Source organism: Sceloporus undulatus, chromosome 6, assembly GCF_019175285.1.
Source record: "Sceloporus undulatus isolate JIND9_A2432 ecotype Alabama chromosome 6, SceUnd_v1.1, whole genome shotgun sequence".
NCBI lineage: Eukaryota > Metazoa > Chordata > Lepidosauria > Squamata > Phrynosomatidae > Sceloporus > Sceloporus undulatus.
In genome coordinates this window covers 66,434,717-66,460,075 of record NC_056527.1, presented here as the reverse complement: position 1 = coordinate 66,460,075, position 25,359 = coordinate 66,434,717, and the positions used below count along the sequence as shown (strand labels likewise).

General features: G+C 42.3%; 1 protein-coding gene across 2 annotated transcripts; it reads right to left on the bottom strand.

Annotated features, from left to right (window-relative positions):
* Positions 1–141: 141 nt before the first annotated feature.
* STK17A (serine/threonine kinase 17a) lies at positions 142–25,359 on the bottom strand. 2 transcript variants are annotated; one of them, XM_042476212.1, is made up of 7 exons: positions 25,320–25,359; positions 17,333–17,545; positions 7,315–7,459; positions 5,440–5,566; positions 4,833–4,881; positions 4,570–4,746; positions 142–2,169 (listed from the first exon to the last, which is right to left on the bottom strand). In XM_042476212.1, exons 2-7 carry the CDS (start codon positions 17,476–17,478, stop codon positions 1,842–1,844), a joined length of 972 nt encoding a protein of 323 aa, XP_042332146.1. In that variant the 5' UTR covers positions 17,479–17,545; positions 25,320–25,359; the 3' UTR covers positions 142–1,841. The 2 variants fall into 2 exon arrangements, with proteins under 2 accessions (XP_042332146.1, XP_042332145.1); XM_042476211.1 differs by lacking the exon at positions 25,320–25,359 and adding an exon at positions 21,141–21,190.

The window sequence follows — 25,359 nt, the reverse complement described above, 5'->3', positions numbered from 1 at the left end:
CGGAAGTGGAGCCGCGAGGGGCGAAGTGCGCCCTTGCGGCGTCACTTCCGCTGTGACATGTCTGGACGCTATGCGTCCAAGACGTCAAAATGGCAGCGCCCATGTGAATGGGCGCCACCATTTACGACGTGCTCCGCGCGTGTTGGGGCTGGGGCCAGTTAGGAAGGGGCGACTCTTCCTAACCCTACCATGCCCCTTCCTAATAACCCTAGCACGCACGGAGCGCATCGTAAGTGGTGGTTTGTAACCCGCCTATGTTTCCTATTTAACCAAACACTGAATGTTTTGTGCCTCCTATGTGAATTCCAAGACACACAGCAACTTTGCTCAAGTGAAGCATACCAAAATGGTGAACCACGGACGCCTAATAGTCAAAAGCACTGGACAGATCCTCAGAAAACATGAAGTCAGACTACTTGTGCACCCCCACAAACCTTCTTTGCCACCCATAAAACTAGCACAGTGACTTCATGCTAGGCAATTGTTAAGATTTTGTGTTACTTTAACAGAATTCCATTGCTTTACAGACATCATTCACACGATCCACTATTCCATCAGGACCAAGTATTATCCTAAGGTTATGCACCAGGTTTTTCAAGAATAGCTTATTTCCAAACCTCACTTCACAATGCCTTATTTTGCAAGGGGGGAAAAACCACAGGTAAGTTGTTTTAGAAATCTAGAACAACTTCTGCAAAAGGCAAACTAATGATCTGATAATGGTGTCAAAACGATGGAATCCAACACAATTCAGTCCAGGTCATAATAAGGCTGTCATGTGAATTTCATCCATACATAACAACACCGTGTCCTTAACATAAATAACTTGCTTAATGACAGACTAGACTGTATGAATTTGAAGGGTTGCCCTTTCAAGAGGACTAATCAGATAATAGTGATGCCAGGAAAAGCAGCAAGCCATGTGATAAATTCAATATAGTAGAAAACTTTCAAAAGGAATAATGCATATCCTGGGTGCAGGGACAATATAGCCTAACTGCCACATACTGATTTCATGCATACCAGAAAAATGAAAAAGCATTATATTGAAATCTGACAAGTACAGAATAGCTTTACTGGTCATCTACTGGTTACAGAATGAGATAGTATAGACTGAGCAGCAAGAGACCTATGTATTTGAAAAAGGCCACTCCATCAGTGACATACATCACTGATTTATTTACTTTGTGCTTATAAGCCTCATTATATTTTTATAATGTAATATGGAAAAATTAGGTGCATCTCTACAAACCAGTCTAGAGTAGAATGGTAGTTATTAGCTTTGCTACCCCTCAAACTCTTATTTTGTTTGAATTTTACAAGTTAGCATGAAAGCTAGTCTGTTATAACTGAAAAGGTTTTGGGTGTGTGTCAGATATTTCATCAGGGATGAAGCCAGGGTGTATAATGTGGTTCAGTGTATTTAAAGGCAACCTGTGCTTAAATACTAATTGCCTTCATATTTTGCTGCACTTGGTGACAAGCAACACCTATCAGCTTGTCCAGATAACAGAAATATCTATCAGTCATCACTTGTACTATTATAGATCTCAACTGTGAATAATTATTAAATAGAAGATATAGTCCAAAAGCTTTACATATACCAACAGGTAAGGAAAATATGAATTGCTGCTTTTTGCTCTTCTCTAAGACACTTCCCATGTATCAGTCCACAAAAACAAAGGAGTTTGGCACAGTTTTTTAGTTAGCTTTTGAACACCCTCCTCTATTTTATTTAGAATAACTTTTGTATATGAATGTTTATTTGGCTATATATAAATATGGAAGGAGCAAGGGGAAATTAGAATTTTAAGTCTCAAGAGGCAGAAGAAAGATGAAATTCAGTAAATAAATTCTCCAGGTATTTCTTGTAGTAATGGTTCCTCAAACTTAAACCGCTTGGAAATGGTTTTCTGTTCAACAATTTTGTCTTTTTCTGACTGCCTACATTGGCCCAATGTATATGAAGCTACTACAATCAACTCTTCTGTCACTGTTGACTCTTCTGTTTTTTCTCTATCTGCAGAATTTTCAGAAGCGGAATCTTCTTCATTTATAATTGTGACATTTGGCTCCTCTTCTGTGGTCTTAACCCAGTTTATACTATCGGAAACATCAGCTTGTGCCAGCCATGAGTGTAGCAAACATTCTTCAGCTGTTGCCCGTTCCCTAGAAAAAGAAAAGAAAGGGATGGAAACATGGCTTGGAAAGGCTTCCCAAATCAGCTCACAGCAAACTTCTCTATGTTTCAAACATTACCCTCTGGTGCAGATTAAACACTGATCAGGTTATGGTGCACTATGTTGAAAACCAAGTTCAGCAGGCAAATTATAAGCGAGTCTATTTTTTTCAATTCCATGTTTAACCTTTCTCACGAAATCATTTTGCAGTGATTTCCATAATCTTTGTAAAGTCACTGTTCAGTGGAGGGTAAACTATTTTTTATTTTAAGTGTCTACATGCCACCTTAAAGGTTATACAAACTTCCCACGGCTGTTTATCCAGCAAGCAATTATCAAATTACTTGCTTATACCTCTAAACACAGGGCAGGTTCAGGTCCATTTAATGGAAAATGGCTGTAAAACAGCCGGTTGCTCAAGATGGCATCTACATAACAGTTATTCCATGCCATTAGAAGATCTTGCACAGGAATTTCTCAGCTGGACTGGTTGCCAACCAGCTGCAAATCCTTTTTCCCCCTATCATCATCATCATCATCATCATCATCATCATGGCAAACCTGGCAGTCGCCAACTTATATTATCAGGTAGCTACACATCAAAACTAGATAAAATTTGGCAGCCATCATAATGACAGTGATTTAACCTATTTCAGAATTTGGATCACTATAATACTTCCATATGGTCCCATCTAAAAATTTAGAATATTTCAGCTTCACATTCTGAAATTTAAAATATGAAACACAGTCCAGTTAAGCACCTTATTTTTTTTTTAAAAAGGTTCAAATATAGAACATGGATTTGCAAAACCTCCAGATACATGAGCCTCAAACTGTAATAACTTTCAAAATCCTGCTTCCAAAGAAAACGCAGGTTGCTTACCTGTAACTGTGTTTTTTCGAGTAGTCATCTGTGAACTCATACATATGGTATTCTCTGTGCCTTCACAAACCATCTTTGGAAACTTATAGAGCAAGATCCCTTTGGCTAAAGGTCCACCCTCTCCATCCAACACATGCTCAGTACTGTTCCCACTCCAGCTTTCTGTTCCACATCTGCCACAGCAGCCAGTAACTGCTGGGTTTGACTCTGGGAGAGAAAGCTCCTCTCAAATCAAAACAACTAACCCAGGTAAAGTCGAAGGCTTTCATGGCCGGCATCCATAGTTTTTTGTGGGTTTTTCGGGATGTTCCAGAAACGTTTCTTCAGCATCAGCACATAACAATACACATGCAAATCACTCCTGCATTCCCAGGCTCACACAGTATATATACACCCAATTTTTCCAGGCAAAGCATTCTCTGAAGATGCCAGCCACAGATGCTGGCGAAACGTCAGGAAGAAACTTTTATGGAACATGGCCACATAGCCCGAAAAACCCACAAAAAACTATAACTAACCCAGGCATTGATAAAGGTTAGCCTGCACTGTCTGAAAACAGAACAACTTGAATGGATGGGATTGTCAACTTAATGGTACCAGGCACCATTAGTACATCCAAACTCTTCAGATGAGCTGAAGGTATTTCTGACAAGGCAAAGGATCCTCAGAAGAAATGTCAGCGGATTTAGACTTTTCTTAAGAGTCTTCAGATGCAGTCTGGTCAGATTTATGTGACACTGGCCACCTGTGGGGCCTAGTCCAATCCAATGTTGCTGGTTCTGAAGCTCCCTTATGAGAGAAAGGAGTCTCAAGGGTACCAGTGTGATCCATTAGTACATTAGAAGACTGAGCTAATAGTACTGAAGCATGTAAGGCAAGGCCCAGAGGCCATGAAAAGAAGCCTGTTTTGGTTTATAAATACCAGGATCTTGCCTCATGGTGGCCTATATACCGTAAGTCAGTGATGTCCAAACTCTGGCCCTCCAGCTCCCAGAATCCCAAACCATTGGCCAAGATGGCTGAGGCTTCTGGGAGCTGAAGTTGAAAACACCTAGAAGGCCAGAGTTTGGACATTGCTGCCCTAAGTTCTCCAGTTCCTGTCTGATTCTGGAAGCTAAGCAGGTGCAGCCCTGGTTAGTACTTGGATGGGAGACCACCAACAAATACCAGGTGCTATAAGCTATATTTCAGAGGAAGGATTTGGAAAAGCCACCTCTGAGTAGTCCTTGCCTAAGAAAACCTTGGGAAATTCATGGAGTAGCCATAAGGTGACAAGCGCCATAAAGGCACATACACACTCACATCCTGCTTCATTATCCTGCCAGCTTAACTGAGCATGTGTAGGATGGTGTAAAGGCCACAGTGCTCATTCTTGGATTCATAAACCACAGCTGAGGAAGCCAGAAATATTTTATCAATTTACATACGGAATATACAAGGCACTTGGTACAGTAACTTGTATAGGTTTCTTTTAGTAATGACGTAAAACCTTTAAGTACAACTTACTCAGGTTTTTTAACTAGAAGAGATTTGATGAAATCCACAGCAGATTCAGATATAAGGTCAAAATCCTCAGAATAATTTATGTTCATCTGAGAGATATTTAAGAATGTTTCCTGTTTATCATTTCCCAAGAAAGGCGATACTCCTGTTAGCATGACATATGCTAGCACTCCAATGCTCCTAAGTTGAAAAAACAGAAATATTTTAATTTTAAAATGAAACCATTCGGTTTTTAAAATAACTATTTAATAAAGGTTTCTCCTTACCACATATCTGTTGCCGTACTAATGGGATCATAACTCAGGATTTCTGGAGCTAACGTAAGAAAGAAAGAAGAGCAATGTACTGTTTAAAAAAGAAAGTTTTATGCTTTCTATAAAAACATGAATTTAATATTGACATGTTTAAGACATATACCATTTTCATATATGGTTAGACCATGAAACAACCTGCTAATTTAGGATGCTGGAAATTGACTATAGAGTCACACTGTAGGATTTACAAATGCCTAAAGAGAACATATTTTTTCAGTGGCTGGGACAAAGACAGTAATCCCCAAATAATCAAATCTGCAAATGCTTAACCCATAAATTTGGAGAAACGATTGTACTATACATCTGAACCTGTATCTACAAATATACTGTGACAACTGTTATCAATTAGAGTACCGGGGAGCTTGAGTACTAGCCTATATAAGTTTTCAAGATGCTGAAAGCTGCAGATAGTTCTTGTAGCGTGTGCTGATGTACCTCTGAATCACTACCATAGCTTAACAACCAAAACTCTGAAGGTACTATTTAGAGTTAAAACCTGACTAACACTTTCTTATCATGGCATTGCTATGAAGATCACACTGATGACTTGAGATCTTACCCACATACTCAGGTGTTCCCATGATTTCTCTGAGTTCTTCACTGTTCCTCATTACTCTGGAAAGGCCAAAGTCAACTATCCTAATGTCTCCCAATGGTGATTCGCTGCTAAGCAGAATATTCTGTGGCTGAAAAATAAGTATATAGAAATAAATTAATTATGACAGGAATGTATTTATTAAAAACTGCAGGGCCACCCCAACTGCTTAGAATTATGTCCATTTTTCACAGCCAACAGCTAGGAATCTTTTGAATGCAATCAACTGCCAGTCTAAGAAAAGCCCAAGAGAGGCCAATAAGGAGTTTTAATCTGAATCCAATAATTTCCATACAAGCCAAGCACTTTCCAAATAAGACTATCTGATGTATACCAAAATATTAAAATACTGCACTATCAACTTCTAAGAAAGGATGTTAATTGTAATATGTAGAGCTGAACATTTGGCTATTAAATTTTATTAAGTTAACAGAGTACATCAGAACAGATTAGTGGAAGATGTACATATAATTTCAAAGTGTAGATCTGCATTTTTTAAAAATACAGTACACGTTGAGTATCTCTTATCAGAAATGCATGGGACCAGAATTGTTTCAGATTTCAGCTTTTTCAGGATTTTGGAATACGTATTTGCACCCAGCAAGAAGTAGCAAGTACATTTCTATACCACTTACAGTGCACTTAAGCACTCCCTAAGCGGTTTACAATGTGTAAGCTAATTGTCCCCAACAAGGTGGGCACTCGTTTTAGCGACCTTGGAAGGATGCAAGCCTAAATTGACCCTGGAGTCCTTGGCTGGTTTCGAACTCACAACCTTGTCATTTGTGAGTGAGTGGCTGCAGTATAGGCATTTAACCACTGCGCCACCAGGGTTCTTAGAGATGGGACCCGAGTCTAAGCATGAAATTAATTTATGATTCATATATACCTATACACATGGTCTAAAGGTTATTTAATAATTTGTGCATGAAACAAAGTTTGTGTGCATTTAACCATCAGGGAAAAAAGGTCACTATCTCAGCCACCCAAGAAAAATCTTTTGGCTCTTGGAGTATTTTGGATTTTTGGATAAGAGATACTCGACCTGTACTGTACGTGGCAGTTTAAAGTCAGTCTCAAGATATTTACGATCTAGAGAATGACACAAAGGGGATAAAAGAAGGAGGAGGAAATGGGAATAGGAAAAGAAACAACATAGATAGGTTTTTAGAAAATTACAAACATGCAAAGCCCTAGCTTTGTTATCTTATACTCAAAGGACCAAAGTGATAACCAAGTGAACAGGCTACCATCTTCTGATTTGCTATCCATGCCATAAAGAAAATTGATATTACATTATTAGTAATTAAGGAAATTCACTGAGGATAATTCTCCCAGCTTAGGTTTATAGAAGTAGCAGAGTTCCTATACTGATCTAGCTTGATTTCTTCCCTCTGGTCCCTACTGACTCCTCTCTTTCCTCATTGTTCTTCTGTCCAACCTGTGATCATTATAATTGCCTGCCACATTCTTCTGCAGTGATTCCACTGGAATAGTGCCTCAAAGCTCTGGAAGTCATGGGTTTCAATCCTTGCAACGGGTCAAGGACTTTGTGTCCCATGCCATTCCCCATTCATCTAAGTCAAGAGTGGGTGGGTGAGAGTAATTTTGCCCTACCCTAGAACTTTCCAGGCTGCGCTCTGGGGGGAAAAGGCCTCAAATTGTCAAAGATCACTCAGGAAGCCCTGGGAGGGTGTAATTTGCCCTCTAAATGTAACTAGAAAACTTATAATTTAATGAAATTATTAACCTAAATTGGAAGTTTAGGTTCTTGATGCAGACTCAGTTCTACAGACCTTAAATGGTATAGGAAAGTAAGATTTGTACATGTCATCTTACCTTCAAGTCAAGGTGAACTACATTATTTTGATGTAAAAATGAAACTCCTTCTAATATCTGCCTCATAAGACGTCTAACATCTTTTTCTTTGAAGGCATCTTCTCTTTCAGCTATGCATTGGTCAAAAATCTCTCCACCAGCAGCACTGTGGAAAAAGATGGTTTTTGTTTTAGTTTTCCACAGAAGAGCCATCACACACAATGATTCACGCTGTCTTATTTTGTAGATGTTCATAAAGCAAATACAATTCTTGTAATTTGCAAAGTAATTGCAAGCATTGAACAAGTGGGCTGAATTTCGCTCTCTTCATAGATAACGAACTTGGTAAAGCAGATGCTTGCACTAGAAAGGAGGCATACGGTATTTTCCCACCATGATTCAAACAGTTTATTAATAATATTTCAGTCAGATGTTCATGCAGCCCTGATGGAGGAGTAGGTCTGATGCAACATGTAGCCACATGAATTTGAGGATGTCAATGTTCAGAACATTTAGGAACTAGATGTGACATGTAGCTAAGTGCAAAGAATTTTTTCTTTCAATGGCAACTACATCACACCAGTAATATAGCAGTTAAGAAGACGCCCAGGGCTATTAAGTCATATTTATGCCACAATTCATGGCTGGTGTGAAAAAGCACTAGTAGTCACTGCAATAGGTTTCAAATGCAATTCATTTGGACAATCATGTCAAGCTTAATAGATGTACTTTTTTTTAATAAAGAAAAAATGCTGTACAAGCACTACCAAGTTCAACATTGGAGGGAGGATAATCAGATTTTGACATTCGTAGTCAAATGAAGTCTTTTGATTTACATATTGTATATTCTATTAATTCTGTATATTCTGTTAATATTGAACCGTTGTGGTGACTTCACCTTTCTCCTTGCACACTGACTTAACTATTTCCTTGTCTTTACTACTCCTTTCGTTTTTCTTGAAAAAGTTAGGACTTAAAGTGGATGAGATGTGATGCTTTTGTTTTTTGTGCTGTACATATTTGTAAAAACAATAAAAGCAGTAGAAATATTTATTTAGTTGTGGCATTTCTCTGCCACCTATCAAACCGCCAGTGCCCCTCAGGTGATATAAATATTTCAAATGTAAAAACAAGTGTCCAGCTCTCATTCATTTATGCATACAGTGGTCTAAGTCCAGTGTTCCTCTGGTGCTGTAGGGCCAGTGCAAGGTAATTTCCTTCCTTTCCACATTATAGCATACCTCATCACCTCCATGGGCTAGAGAGGATCTCCTAGCTTTCCAGGTCAGGTTTTGGAGGAACATGGAAAGGTAGTTTGTAAGAAGGGGTGACTGCCCCCTGCTAATTCTTCTGCCAGAAACTGTTTTGTCAGTGAATGTCCTCCACCCCACATTTATTCCTGTATGTGCAATTAATTTGAGCACCCACTCATGTTCAAATCAGATCAAACAGTTTAGCAACAGAATTTCCCCCATTTTCTCATTCACTGAGCTCGCATTTTACTACGACCATACTGTGCATTATAGTCTCCCAGGAATAGCATTTGAAATCCAAAACATCTGTTGGACCAAACGCTGCAAATCATTGTTCTAGCATAACTAATTGTAGAAATGAAATTACTACAATCTGTAGTCTCAGCGGGTGCAGGAGGCTAGAATAGCCTTAGGAGCAGGGGATGCCTACAGTGGCTAACCTCAGCTCCATTAACAGCCATAGGAGGGTGGGGGAAGGGTAGGGATGCGGGGGATGCCTGGGCCGGGGATAACACCTTGGTGGGCGGGGCCCCAATCGAGGTTGTGTGGGGCAGGGGGAGGTATGGCGGTGGGAGAAGGGACTTTCGTTCCAGGGGAAGACGGGATAGATGCATTATATCTATCTCACCTTCCTGTCCCCCTCCCAACCTGATGGACCTGAGGGTCACTCCAACCGTGCCACAAACCCTGTCGCTGCTCCTGTGCAATGCCAGGTCTATTAATAACAAGACCCACATCCTCCAGGATCTCCTGGAGGACTCTAAGTGTGACCTGGCTTGCATTACCGAGACCTGGCTGGGGCCTGAAGGGGATGCTGTGTGGGCTCAGGCCCTGCCTGCCGGGTACTCGGTGAAGGACCAACGCAGGTTAGGTGGGCGGGGGGGTGTGTGGCCTTGGTACATAGGAACACCGTGTCCCTCACCAGGAACCACCTCCGACAGACCACCTACATCGAGTGTATTTACCTGACCCTAAAGGCTAGGGACAGTCTAGGGATTCTGTTAGTGTATCGGCCACCCCGTGCATTAGCGGACTCCCTTAACGAGCTGACACAGCTGGTTGTTGAGCTGATGTTGGAGACGCCCAGGCTTCTTGTCCTGGGTGACTTCAACATCTCCCTCACGGCCAGCTCTGTTCCATCTGGTGCGGCTCGGGAATTCATGGAAACCATGGCGGCCATGGGCCTGTCCCAGCTGATACAGGGTCCTACGCATTGTGCGGGTAATACTCTCGATTTGGTCTTCTGTTCGGAGGCGGAAAATCCGTGGGTGGAAATAGCCAATATTTCCCCCTTGTCATGGACGGATCATTTCCTGGTAGAGGCGAAAATCAAGGCTTCTACCCAGTTCCCCCCCGGGGGTGGCGGACCTATTAGAATGGTCCACCCTCGAAGGCTGATGGAACCTGAGAGGTTCCAAGAAGCCTTAGAGGGGCTCACGGTTGGAAATGACGGCGACTCTGTTGATGCCCTTACCGGTATCTGGAATACCGGTCTCTCTGGGGCTATACACAGAATCGCTCCCAAGCGCCCTCTCAGGCCCGCTTCCAAACGTAAGCCCTGGTATACGGAAGATCTCCGGGCGAGGAAGCGGGTTCTGCGACGGCTAGAGTACCGTTGGCGGAAACACCTTTGCTCAAACGACAAGACTCTCCTAGACCGACTGTTAAAGGACTACGGAGAGGCAATACGAGCAACAAAGAATTCGTTCTATGGTGCTCGTATTGCGTCCGCGGAGTCGCGTCCGGCAGAGTTGTTCAGGGTGGTCAGGGAGCTAACTCAGCTCCCTCCCGCCCTGAACCAGATCCTGGAACCTTCTAAGGCCTGCTGTGACCTGTTTAACGACTTTTTCGTGGATAAAACTTCTCGTATAAGCGAAGGTCTGAACGCCGACGTTATGGCAGAACCTAGGGTAGAAGTGTCCAGAGCCTCCGTGGACTATGTTATACTGGATCAGTTTGAGTTGGTGAGTACCGAGGATGTGGACAAGATCCTCGGAAGTGTTCGGAAAACAACCTGCTCTCTTGATCCCTGCCCCTCATGGTTAGCGGCCCAGGGGGGACCGGTGGTAACCACATTGTTACGCCGGATTATCAACACCTCTCTCAGGGATGGGCGATTTCCATCGGATCTTAAATTGGCCATCGTAAGACCGATCCTAAAAAAGCCCTCCCTTGACCCCCTGGTACATAATAATTATCGGCCTGTTTCGCTGCTACCATTTTTTGGGGAAGGTGATCGAGAGGGCGGTTGCGCTCCAGCTTCAGACGGTCTTGGATGAAACGGATTATCTGGACCCATTTCAAACTGGCTTCCGGGCGGGTTACGGGGTTGAGACGGCCATGGTCGCCTTGGTCGATGATCTCCGTCTGAGTGCTGACCGGGGAAGCGTGTCCCTGTTGGTGCTCTTGGACATCTCAGCGGCTTTCGATACCATAGACCATGGTATCCTTCTGGGACGCCTGGCTGAGGTGGGAATCGGGGGCACTGCGCTCCAGTGGTTCCGGTCCTACCTCTCTGGGAGGTCCCAGATGGTGCAGCTGGGAGACGTGTGCTCCAGCGAGCGGGCCCTTAAAACTGGGGTCCCTCAAGGAGCCATTCTGTCTCCCATGCTATTTAACATTTACATGAAACCGCTGGGAGAGATCATCCGGAGACATGGGGCGCGGGGTTATCAGTACGCTGATGACACCCAGATTATTTTCTCTATGTCTCCGACTGATGCAGTGACCGGGGATGGCGTCTCTCCTCTCGTGGCCTGTCTGGAGTCAGTAATGGGCTGGATGAGGAAAAACCGACTCAAACTGAATCCAGAGAAAACGGAGGTACTAGTGATAGGTTCCCCCGGTCCGGGAATGGCGGTGGTTCCACCTGTCCTGAACGGGGTCACGCTCCCGGTGAAGGACTCCGTGCGCAGTTTGGGGGTGCTTCTTGATTCGTCGCTTCATCTGACTGCTCAGGTGAATGCGACGGTCAAGAGCACTTGTTATCAGCTCCGGCTGATTCGCCAGCTGCGCCCATACCTGGACCGGAGGGACCTAGAAACTGTGGTACACGCTCTGGTAACTTCGAGACTGGACTTCTGCAATGTACTCTACATGGGGCAACCCTTATACCAAACTCGGAAGCTTCAAATGGTACAGAATATGGCAGCCCGGCTGGTCACTGGCGTATCCAGGACCAGCCACATAACACCTGTACTTAAAGACCTTCACTGGCTGCCCATCCGCTTCCGAGCTCAATATAAGGCGTTGGTTATTACCTACAAAGCCCTAAATGGCTTGGGCCCAGGATACCTAAAGGACCGCCTCTCCCAATACAATCCGCCTCGCACCCTCAGAACATCTGGGCAGCAATTGCTGAAGGTGCCTGGGGCTAGGTTAGCTTCTACTTCTAGAAGGGCCTTTTCTACAGCTGCCCCAGCCCTTTGGAACACGCTGCCCACCGAGCTCCGCTCATCTACTACCCTGGCCCAATTTAGGAAGGATCTCAAGACCTTCCTATTTAAGCAGGCATTCCCCGATTAAGATCCTGTGGGCCTCCCCTCCTCTTCCGTGGCCATGAGGACGGGCTATGGGGCTTTTATTGCTGTTTTTATTTTGTATATTGATGTTTATGTGCTTTTAACTTTGTATTTGTGTGCACCTGTTGCACTGTTGTAAGCCGCCCTGATCTTGGAAGGGCGGGATAGAAATAAAGATTTTATTTATATTTATTTTAGACATGTTGTTCAAATCCAGCATCATTTCCCAGCATGACTAACTTAAAACCAAGCTAATTTTTTGATATTTGTAACCAATTTATACTAAAATAAAGATGTGAACATAATCATGTATCTCCCTTCTCTAATAAAAGTATCTTTGCTACAGAAATTGTGATATCAAAATAATAAAAGCCAAAAATGTGTATTGATTGGAATGTTTCCCTGCCTTGTATTTCTGTTTCAACTGTTCTTTTCTACAATCAGCCCTCGGTATCCCCGAGGGATCCATTCTAGGGATGCACTTTGCCCCCTGGCCCCCCCAAAGCCTGCCTCGCCACTCTCACCATGGTGGGTGGCAGGGGGCTGCCTTTTCTTCTTCCTCCTCCTTTTCCCTCGGCTGGCTTTTCCTTTTCTTCTTCCTCCTGCTGCTGCCACTCTTCCTCCTTTTCCTCCTTCCTCTTACCCCCTCATCACCACCACTGCTCTTCCTTTTCCTCCCTCTCCTCATCTTCCCCTGTTGCCACCACTCTTCCTCTTCCCTCCTCCTCTTCGCCTCTCCTTCTCCCTCCCTGTAGCCGCCTCCTCTCTTCCTCCTCCTCCTCCCTCTCTCAGGGGACTTGCCATCTGCAGATGCTGAAATCCATGAATGGCAAGTCTGTGGATACGGAGAGCCTCCTGTATTTCATTATGGCTTGGATTCCAATTTGGGCACATGCATTTTTTCTTTCATGGCTGCCTCTTCTCCTCTCCTAATGCTCAACAGTGATCTCTGAAAAATGGGCATTTTTAATCAATGGAGCTCATAGGCCCTCTGCCTGATTTCAGAGATCCTTCCTTAACTCTGCACCACAGCTTATCCTCTTTAGCAATGTCCCTATGTGGGTAGGAAAACCCACTTCTAACAGGCCACCTTTGGATCCAACCCCATGTATATTCTACAGCTGATCACCTTCAGCATTATCTGCTCCAGAAAACAGCACTGCTGCTTTTGCTCAGTCATCCACTTCAACATTAAACTGGAAACACACTAGCATTCATAACAGTCACATTTCAATGAGTCAATACATTCCAGGGACATTACAAATCTGCTAGTCACTGTCCAAAAGTATGTGTGTAGAAATAACACATCCATAAAGACTCAAGTTCAAGGTATTGGTCATTATCTTGATCTGCTATAGACCTTGGGACTTGGTAACTACAAGAACAATTTCCCTGTGTAATAGAGCTGCTCTTAAACAATAGTCTTTTCTCTTAGGGTTTGTACTCTCCAAAATGTTCACTGGGTTTGAAGAAGTTAGTTCTGAGCTTAAATATACTTATTAAACAGCAAATTCTACTGAACTCAGGAAAACAGTGGGGTTTTCTACTGGGTAGACATGTGCAAGACAACCCTACTGAAGGCCACATCTGCAGAAGCAACCCTGTTGATTTTGTAATGTCTGATGAAGGATGAGGGAGAGGCTCAAGTGGCTGCCTTGCAAATCTCCATCAAGGAGGACACAGCACCCAATGCTGTTGAGGTAACAGCATTACAAATGAAGTGTGACTGGATTCCATCAGGAACCAGCAAGGAGCTATGAACATAAGTCAACTTGATGCACTATCTCAACCAATGAGTCAAGGTCAAGGAAGACCCTCTGACCCTTAGTAGCATCTCAAATGACAGAAAATGAAACAGTGGCTTCCTGAACTCCCCGGTCCTTTCTAAATAAAACTTTAATGCCCTACTCAGTCCAATCTATGCCATTCTTTCTTATGTAGCAACCTAGGATTTGGCAAGAAGAAAGGTAGCACCACCTCTTGAGCATGATGAAATGTGGAATTCCCCTTGGGAATGAAGGAAGGACCACGAAATCCCTTGGAACTCACACACAACTCCTTAGGCCCCATCAGCATCCCTAGCTCAGATACTCTGTGAGCCAAGGTAATAGCCACCAATAACAATACCTCCAGGGTCAGAAATTTCAGATCCACTAACCTCTATGGCTTGAAAGGGTCTCTTAACAAGGCCCTCAGCATCACTTGTAAATTCCAGGAAGGAAAGGAAGGACAGGCACAGAATAACCCATTTGTGTGTTTCGCAGAGACCACGAAGAAGAATGTATGGTTCCTGGGTGAATCAAAGAAATCCCTCTAAAAATAACTCTGTATGTGGGAGTGAGAAACTAAAAAGCCTACCCCCTTTCCATGATAGGATGGATCCCAGGAAGTGGCGTCACTAGGGGGGTGCAAACTGGCCCAAGTGACACCCTAAGTGGGGGAAGGGGGGTTTGATACCACTGTTCCTCAAACATCTTATTTTGGCAGAAACAGGCTGAGGCATTTGCAGGTATCTCTTTAAAATGCTGAAGAGGTGGTGTGGATGGGGTGAGGGTCAGTGGGAAGAGAAAGGAGGCCCCAGGGTTTTTTAAAATTAAAATTTCAAATTTCAATTTTAAAAAAACAAACAATTTTTAAATTTTCTTTAAAAACATCAAATTTTTTCTATGGCTTTTATTCTTAGAAGACGGTCTGTGGCCGACAGCATTCTCTGATACATTTCCAGGACCCTGGTTGCTTGAGATCAGACAAAAAGATCTGGACATTTCCAACACAAAGTCTGTTGTATATCCTTCCCTCATGGTACTGCACATGCATACATCACAGGAAGTGCTCTTGTAACGGCCAAAGTGTTGCAAATGTGCCCCTACTGGGAGCTGCCCCAAGTCAGGACTGACTGGATTTCCACCACACTTAGTGGTGATTGAAGTCACCCTCTTGCTAAATTCGTGTTTTATTACCTAGCCTAGTCTGGAGAAGGACCAATTTGACCTGAATGCCCTCAACTCTTGCTGTCTGAATTGTGGTTGAAAGGGAAGAAATGATTGAGACCCTAACCAAAAGGTTTTTCTGTCCTCTTTCGTACTGATAACACCTTCCTCATCTGGTGCTTTCCCAAACAACCTGGCACCTCTAAAGGGACAAGATGGAAAGTTTGTGTTGGACTTGGTATCAGTGTTTTTTTAGCCAGAGTTGGTGCCTGGTTGCAATGTCCACCACCAAGGCCTTAGAAACAAGCTGGACAGAATCCAGACTGGCATCTGCCATAAAGGCCAACATCTTGACCAATTTGTTGACTCTTTGCCTAAGCTTGATCTCATCCTTAGGTATCCGGCTAGCAAATCACAAGCCTATCTGATGGAAGCCATAAGCAAACAAAGTGGTCACTGAGGCACTCCTAATAGCCAGAACCACAGCCTCATGTGTCCTATGTGAGAAAGCTTCCACCTTCTTATCCTATGGTTCTTGGGGATACTATCTCCATCTGGGAAAAAGACTTCCCAAAACCAACTCAGACAATAGGCCATCAATATGAGGGGGTTTCACTCTCTCTCTACGCCCCCCCCCCCCCCGGGTAGCAGGGAAATAGTTGTTTAGTGCAAGCTGGGGGACCTCTGACAATGCCAGGGTGTGCCTATTCTGATTACATAACATCTGCAATTACATCTGATACTAGCCCCTCCTATTTAGATCTAGATCTGATTTCAGGCACTTGTTTGGTTAGTCCAGTCCCACTAGGGTCCTGTACAATAGTAGTTAAGCTCATGGCTTTCTCTACCTTCTTGAGAAGTACAGTAAAATCATCCACATCCCCCCCCCCAAAAGTGAAAGTTCCTTCAGGAGCGTCACCACCCCGCATTTCCCGGTCCGAGGGTATTGGAGATATGGAGGCCACTGAACCTTAAGAGTGTGAGGCAGAGAAAACATGCCTGTTCTTTCCAAGGACATCCCCCCCCCCAACAACTTCCTTTCTCCTCTTCCAAAGATGCAGAATAATTAGAGGAACGAGACCTCCCATAGTGCTTTCAGCCTGTAAAGGACCCATGCTCCTCAGAATCACTAGGCCTGCATCACTGTTCATGTCCAACACACTCCTTCCCAACGCAGAGTAGGAGTGCTGAACTCTTCACTATTTTCCCTCCTTCCCCAGACTCCTGGATGTCCACAGCCTGCTGTTCAATGTGCGTGATCCAGCAGCACAGCTCTAGGGGTAGGTAGAGCCTGGCATTCTGGGATTAGGTGGGGAGGGAAATGAGGTTATTACATTCACGCACCAATGTAGTGCATCCGCTCGTCAGTCTTTCCCGGCACCTCAGCCACCTCCAGGACAAGGAGTAAGGCAAAATCCGATCCCCTGACTAGGTAGGTTGCTCTTCTGCCATGTTTCATCTGCCAGGTATCTGTGCCTCCATTCATCTGCCTTTGGTTTCCCCATTTAAGAAGAGGTCAGAGTTACGAGCCCTTTCCACCTCTCCTCTGATGTACTAGCTCTTCTGGTTAAATTGTGAGGTCTGAGACAAATCATTTAAAGGTTGTTTTAAACTTTGAACCCCTAAGAATAGAAGAACAAAGAATCCCTGAAATTCCAGAGCTGCGAAAGCAAGGCAGGACGGAATGGTGTGTGTGTGTGTGTGTGTGTGTGTGTGTGTGTGTGTGTGTGTGTGTCTAGTTGTCCTGCTATTTATTATTTATAAACAATATAGAGATTATTATTATGCTAGAGATGGTGAGGTTTGATTGACAGGTTTTAAGCCCTGCCTTAAAAGATGGAGATGAGTAGTAAGACCTAGTAGCATCAGGATTCCTTCCTCACACTGCAGGAAAATCCCTTGATCACGTACGCAGAGCGTTTTAAATACTTTTAAGTGTCAAGGTGCATCATTCACACAGTGCATTTCAAGTTTATATTTGTAATATTTCTTCAACAGTTATAAACTATACTTGAGAATTCCAAGTATGCACCTGTCACAAAGTGCATGGTAGATAAAGAGGTATATTAAGTACATATCATATAGATCTGAATTCCCTTTTCTGAAGGATGTTTATTTTAAATTGGTGTTTGAGAATGAAAATTAAGAGGCCAAGGAAATGCAATATATCCAGAGTTTTAAAAGAACGTAACCTCCCAAAAGTGGGGAAGATAGAATCAGAACAAAGAAGAGATGAATTGAATTCCATCCATTAAAATATAGCATTTTCAGTTCACTACATTACAGCCCTTCTAATTCTACAAAAATACTGTATTATAATGAATATTATACTTACTATTCCAACACCAAAATCATTTCTGTAGGTGTTTCATACACTTCATGCAAGGTGATAACCCAACGATTACGTTGTGCTAGTTCCAGAACTGCAATCTCATGAATTATCTCCATCCGGCAATCTTGTCCCTTTCTTCTTTTCCTCATGAATTTTGCCGCAAATTCTTTTTCAGTCTCTTTCTTTACACATTTCTTTACTACAGCAAATTTCCCCCTAGAATTAGAAGACAGAAGGAGAAAGAATTAGAAGACAGAAAGAGAAAAACATTCGTTGGGCGCAGAGTACATTCACTACTCAACAAATTCAAATCATAAGGAAAATATTTGCCAGTGTTTTAGAGTACTCTCGAAAAACAGCTTAGTGCTACCAGTCAAATGTCCTGACCCCATTCTTCTCTTTCCCTTCTTATTTTTTGTGATAAGGGAAAAAAACAGAAGGAGTGGTGGGGAAACATGGGGGGGGGGGGGTTGTTCAGGAAATTCCATGAATGAGTTAGGGTAACTGCACAATAAAACCTTTGTTTAGAATCCCCAAAGAAGTTAAATTCTTTCCTAACTGCCTTAAGGAAATGTTCATAACTTACAAGCCAAAGCCTGCTGTATTATTTATAGATCAACACAAAGCTGCAAGGATGTCTTTGTGAAATAGTTACTTATCATTTTAAAAATTCAAAGTTTTGCCTTTTTTATATTCTAGGGCTTGCAAGACCACAAAGCATGAATACTGAACTACCTTCCTACTTTTTTTTCAGAAGGAGAAAGAATACTCCCACACAGACATCTGCTTACATACTAGATTACCTATAACGAGGACTGGTATACGTAAATCAGCTGCCAATGTTGACCCCGCAATATATAGGTCTCATGCCATCCACAGTCAACGAACTCACACCGGTTGTTTTGAATTGGTCAGTCCGAGACAGGTCAACAAGTACTGGTACTATCCATGGAAAACTTTAAATGATGTATTGTCTGTTACAGATATTGTTGGAATGCAACTCTAATCACCCCCAACCAGCATAGCCAGTGTTGAGAATTGCTGGAAATTGCAGTCAAACAACTTCTCAGTCCCCTCCATCCCCCTTTCCTTGTGTATCATGTCTTAGTAGACTGTAAACCCAAGGGCAGAGAACTGTCAAGTTAAAAAATGTGTAAGTTGCCCCGGGTCTCCTTTTAGCTAAAGGGCATACTCTAAATAAATAAGTATGTAAGTAAGTAAGTAAGTAAGTATGGTAGTTGTTTTTATACAGTGGGCCCTTGGTATCCACTGTGATTTGGTTCCTGCAGTCCCCCCATGGATACTAAAATCCATGGATATTCAAGTCCAATTAAATACTGTACAATGGATAGTAAAACAGTGTCCTTTTTATAAAATGGCAAAATTAAGGTTTGCTTTTTAGAATTTATATATATTTTTGAGTATTTTCAAACTGTGGATGCTTGAATCCGTCGATAAAGTGTCCATGCATATGGAGGGCTGACTGTATTAGAAAGCTTTTGGTCTGTATAGCAGTGGTATCCAAAATGGTGTTCTGTGCAGTGGTGCCAGGCTGTGAGCCGTTGGCTATGTGTCTGCACCAGGTTTCCAGGAAACTATAAATACAACAATAACATGGCACAAACATGGTCCCTGACGCAATAGAGAAAAAGCACTGGTCCAGACATCAGACATCTTGAAAAGCATTAGTATACAACATGCTTGAGTCAGTTGAATTAAGTGGCCAGGTGTATTCCTGAGCCCACCCTCATTTCAGTCCTCACACCTGAGGTTTTCTTCTGGCCTATTTTGGTTCTAGTCTCTGAATTATTCATTTGTTTTGAGCCCTGTAACTTCCCTTAAACAATAGTTTTTCATTATTTCTGGTTGGTCATCCCTCCCAATCAAAAGAAAAAGTGGAGTACAAATATTAATAACCTATATGCTATATAATACAGGTTGAGTTTCTCTTATTTGAAATGCTTGGGACCAGAAGTGTTCTGGATTTTGGGTTTTGGGATAGTCATATACATGTAATGAGATGCCTTAGAGATGGGACCAAAGGTATACATGTTCATTTATGTTTCATATACACCTTCTACACATAGCCTGAAGGTAATTTTATACATATTTTAAAATAATTTTGAGCATGAAACTAAGTTTGTGTACACTGAACCATCAGAAAGCAAATGTATAACTATCTCAGCCACCCATGTGGAACATTTTGGAGTATGGATATGGGATCCTCTCTACTTGTAATAATATTTAATACATTTTTTTCAATACTGTTCCTCATGATTCTTTCCTCACATGATTCCCTTTCTACTCTTGCACTTATTCCATATTTCCAGGGCCAAATGGAGCAGATAAACTCTCCTAAGGATCCACCTTGCTGCCATGTTTACCCAAAGAGAAAGCTCTCTCCCTGGTAAAGTTTTCAGTGAGTCCAGAGTCAGGTTCCATGAAGTAAAGGGACAGATCTCAATCTGCAAAGCCACACAGATAGCATGCACCTACATGAATTGCTGTCTGGATTCAAGGAAAGTAGCTGTCTGGAAAGCCAAGGATGCTGTGGAGCAGTTATCAAAGGTCTCAGCCTAAACACACAATTTCTGAATTTTACTAGGAATTCTAGGGAAAACATCGATTTTGAAGACTGCCATATATATTTGTGTATAAGTTGACCTCATGTATAAGTTGAAGGCATGTTTTGGTGCCCAGATTATGGATTTTGAGGTGACCCCTGGATAAATTGAGGGTCAAACTCAGGGGCATGTAACAAAGGATCTAAACTGGGGACATACACACACACACACCACTTTCCTCCCTCCTTCTCCCTCTCTGGACCTCTCCCAAGGATAATAGTCTCAGCATGCAAAATGTGGACACAAACCTCTGATTTCTCTCTCCTCCCTCCCATTCGCACAACTTTTCCAAGGCTCATGGCTTGTAAAATGGGGGACCTAAACTGCCAATTTCTCTCCCTTTCTCTCCTCTCTCCCTTCCCCACTAGTTTTTCCAAGGCTCATGGAGCAGTATTACTTGTATGTAAGTGGACCTAGGATTTTGGAGCCCGTTTTTGGGCTTAATTTTTTTGATTTACAGATGAATAATTATACTTTTTAAAGAAGCTGTGGGAACAAGAACCCCAATAATGTCTAAGCCTCAGTTCATTTGCCCTATCACCATGCAAAGTAGTACTTTACTAAAACTATTATTGTTCTGCCTTGGTGAAAAACTGCAAAATAAATGTTGGCTTAACTCTCAGGATTCTACAACCAGTAATTGTTCTTGTCTGTTTAGGTAGCAGAACAACATCCACCCAATTTAAAATTTAATTATTTAAAGATATCCTAACAAATCTATACTTTCAATAAGTTTAATGCCATTCAAATGGACTCATGACTAATGTTACATTAAGTCTTTTAAAATCTCATATTCATAAAGTATAGTTTAAGCAGATCACTTAAAATAATAGCTAAGGCTGCAGTTCTACATGCACAAGCTCCAATGAAATCCATGGTAATTAGTCACAAATAAATGTGGCTAAGTGCAGGGCGTGAGAATTTATTTTAAGAAGCTGATCAAGAGCAAACAGAAGGTTGAGGCACTGCAGGAATACAAATTATTTCATCCAAGGAAAGTGTTTTTTCATGGAGCATGAGCTTTGACTATTTTGGTAAGCACTTGACATTTTTTTTTAAAGCAACTGGTAAAGCTCAGTGGCTTCATTACCAAAACTTGATGTCTGCTGGCCAAAAATCTGAATGGTTTCACTGAAATTCAAATTTGTATTCGAGACAGCTCAAGGTCATTTCTTGAAATTACCAACCTCAAAAGCATGGTTTAAGCTGGCATGCTTCCTGGCTGGAAGAAAAGAAACAAAGCTTCTACTGATTTGCAAGTCAAGCTCGATAAGCAAAATGCTTTTACGTCATATATTTATCCACTTTCTGGTTGTCATGGGTTCCACTAGCAAACAATTGAGAATGTGACATCAAATAATAGTTTCTTAAGTAATCTACAACACTGTGTCACTATGGCTGATGTTATACGTATTAATAGTAACCTCAGTAAGGAAATTAATCTTCTTTAAAGAATAAAAGGTTTGAAAGCAAATAAACTGCACTGGCTTAACAATTACGTCTAGATTTCAGCGATTTATATAGAACATGTTACCATCTTCTCAATACACTGTGGATTTTTTTTTACCATAAGAGAAACTATAACATTCTTTGTATCATAAACTTTATTGTCAACAATTCTTACATTATCGGGGTTTTATCTTCTTCCACAAACTAGTTTCATTGCATGTGATACTACAGAATTTACTGTAACAGGTTTACTCTAAAACAAGGCCCACACACTTCAAATGGAGCTTACTCCCTAAGACAGTGGTTCCCAACGATTAGTCCTTCAGATGTTTTGGACTCCAGTTCCCATAATTTCTGACTGATGGCCAAGTTGACTGGGGCTTCTAGAATCTGAAGTCCAAAACAAATGGAGGACCAAAGGTTGGGAACCACTGCCCTACGCCAATAGTACTCAAAGTTTTTACCGTAGGAACTCCCCCCCTTTAAATCCACATGTGGATATTGCACGCCCCCCCTGTAATATATGAACAAAAAGTATGCCTATTTTCATACACATACACATTTTATAAGGAAATAACAACTGAAATTGGAACAGTTTTATTTAAGTAAATTCAATATTTAACTCAACACATGTGCACATTTTACACATAAAAAAGTTTGGGAAGAGGAGGTAGACAAGGGATCAGAACCTCCAAGTCTCCCTCCCCTCAGCAATTCTTGTACCCAGCCCTAAGAGCAGTGCATACTATGAGAGAAGAGAGATGAGAAGAAAAGAGAGACAAGAATCCAGTACTTTCGTTAACCTTACTTTTGCCAGATTTTCAAAGCAGCCATAAGGGACAGTGGAAATTCATAACATGCACAATTGACAATCAGGAAGTATCTAATATGTTTATGTTCTACCTAGGTACAAAATGAAAGTATCAGTTTCAGTTAACTTAGCCATGCACATATTTATCATTATCATTATTATTATTATGCTTTATTTATATAGCGCCACAGATTTGCATAGCACTGTACATACAAACAATAAAATAGATATGAGTAAACCTGCCCATGGCGTACCATCTAAGAAATAGTAGCAGAATACATATAAATACAGTGCACCCGTGCCATACACGGGCGCATTATACACTGCTTTCAGCATATGCTGAAAGCAGCAGCATTTCTTCCGGCACCCATGTAAAACAAGGGCGCACTGTAATGCATAACAATACAGGAAAGGGTTCAATAAAACAGGCAACAACTTAAAAACGTCAGATAGCAAATAATAGTCACGCAATGCCTGGGAACGCTTCTCTGAACAGGGTGGTCTTCAACTCAGTTTTGAAACTCGTTAAAGAAGTGATGACCTGTGTGGCTTGTGGGGGAAGAAGGTTCCAGGAGTGAGGGGCAGCAACTGAAAAGGGATGAATCTGGGATGGGGCAGAGGAAATCCTGGGCTGCAGACCTTGACTCCCAGAATGGAGGGCCCGAGTGGGAAGGTGAGGAGAAAGAAGGTCTGATAAATAAGGAGGGGCCAGTTCATTAAGGGCTTTAAATGTCGACAGCAGGAGCTTATACTGAATGCGGAAAGGGAGGGGGAGCCAGTGAAGGGATGCCAACACAGGAGAGATGTGGTCAGAGCTGTGGGCGGATGTAATAATGCGTGCAGCTGAATGCTGGACAGAGATTAAAGGACGGAGGTGAGAAAGAGGAAGCCCAGCCAGGAGGATGTTACAGTAATCAAGTCGTGAGACCACTAGGGCATGGACCAGGATCTTGGCAGTTGAGGCGGAGAGATATGGTTGGATATTGGCAATATTGTTTAAAAAGAATCTACATGCCTTAACTGTCGTCTGGATCTGAGGGATACACAACAGAGAAGAATCAAAGATAAAACCAAGACTGCGGGCTTGTTGGACTGGTCGAATAGAAATGCCATCAAGAGAAACAGAAAAGCAGTGTTGAAGAGTAGACTTATGTGGAAAAACAAGAAGCTCCATTTTGGACATATTGAGCTTCAAGCATCGATGCCACATCCACTGAGAGACAGCTGTAAGACAAGATGAAACTTGCTGTTCAAGACTCCAAGGTCAGGGGTGGAAAGATACAGCTGAGTGTCATCAGCATACAAATGATAGGAAAAGCCAAAAGAACTAATGAGTTTTCCTAGGGACAGTTTGTAGAGAGAAAACAGAAGGGGACCCAGAATAGAGCCCTGGGGAACTCCAACAGATAGGGGAACAGAGGACGAGGTCTGACCACCTGTGACCACTGTAAAAGATCTGTCTGACAAATAAGATCTAAACCAGTCAAGAACAGAGTCTGAGAACCTGAGGTCAGAAAGTATATCAGCTAGAAGACAGTGATCAACGGTGTCAAAGGCTACAGACAAATAAAGAAGAATGAAAACAGAGTAAAGGCCATTAGCCTTGGCCCGTAAAAGATCACCTGAGATGTTAGTGAGAGCCATCTCTGTAGAATGCTGTGGGTGGAAACTGGACTGAAAGAGATCGAGAACTGAGTTGGCTTCAAGAAACTCAAGACAGCGAGAATAAACAACCTGTTCCAAAACCTTAGAAAGAAAAGGAAGAAGAAAAATCGGATGATAGCTAGACAAAGAAGAGGGGTCAAAAGAAGTTTTTTTCAGAATAGGAGAAACTAAAGCATGTTTAAAGACTGAAGGGAAGGAACCCGTAAAGAGAGAGAGATTAAAGATACAGAGAAGCGAGGGCAGAAAAGAGGGAGCTATAGAAATTAGAAGATGAGTAGGAATTGGATCAAGAGAACAAGTTGCAGGTTTGGAAGAGTTCAGCAGCACAGAGAGTTCATCCAGAGAAACAGGAGGAAACATAGCATTTTTTTAGGCAAGGGTGATAGAAGATTAGGAGTAGAAGAAGAATCGGGAAGGACTATCTCAGAGCAAATAGTGGTAATCTTTGAGATGAAATAGTTAGCAAAATCATTAGGAGAGAATGATGAAGAGACAGGAGGAGCGGGAGGTTTAAGCAAAGTGTTGAAGATGGAGAACAAACACCTTGGGCGCCTCTCATTGGCGCAGATAAATGATTTGTAATAATTCTGTTTTGCCATGGACAGGGCGCGTGAAAAGGAAGAAAGAACACATTTCTAATGAATAAAATCAACCTACTCTCTGGACTTTTTCCAAAGGCATTCGGCTGCTCGAGAGCAGGATTGGAGAAACCTAACAATGGGGATAAGCTAGGGCTGAGGCCTAGTCATAGAGGAAGAAGCCATACAGATACAGGGGCAAAGCTGTCAAGAGCCTATTGATAATGCACCATAACATGGAAGGCAGCAGGGAAAGAGGAAGACCATAGTACAGATAGATTGATTCGATAAAGGACGTCACAGCTCTGAGTTAGACGTGAGCAAGGTTATGACGACCAGGGCTCTTGAAGGTTCCTCATTCATAGAGTCACCATAAGTAAAACATGTACTCTTCCAATTTGTTGTTGTTGTGTGCCTTCAAGTTGTTTTGGACTTATGGCGACTGTATGGCAAACCTATCATGGGTTGGGTTTTTTTCTATTGGTAAGATTTGCTCAGGTTTGCCATTGCCTTCCCCTGAGGCTCAGAGCATATGATTTGCTCATGGTCAACCAGTGGGTTTCAAGGCTGAGCGAGGAATTGAACTCTGGTCTGCAGAGTCACAATCCAAGACTCAAAGCACTACATCACACTGGCTTGGTTTTCTTTTGTGCAACTTTGACCAAATGTGCATGTGTCATACTATCTTTTAGGATTATTTTCATCAAGGCAAATACCTTTTCACAAGAGAGATTTTATCCTTAGACGTGAACCCAATATGTGAAACCATATACTACATACGTAGCAATAAGGTAGGCTTAGGTCTGTGTATCCCACTAACAGGAAGTGTTTGTCTTATTTTATATGAGACCATAGCTCATTACCTAACTCAGCCTCTTCCCTTTTCTGTCTGGGCTACTGGGC

What these genes read in the sequence shown, in the direction of transcription:
- STK17A (XM_042476211.1), bottom strand. An exon ending in TAGTTCACCTTGACTTGAAG is followed by an intron (nt 5,567 to 7,314) that starts GTAAGATGACAT and finishes CTTATTTTTCAG; the next exon opens with CCACAGAATATTCTGCTTAG. An exon ending in AGTACGGCAACAGATATGTG is followed by an intron (nt 4,747 to 4,832) that starts GTAAGGAGAAAC and finishes TTTTCAACTTAG; the next exon opens with GAGCATTGGAGTGCTAGCAT.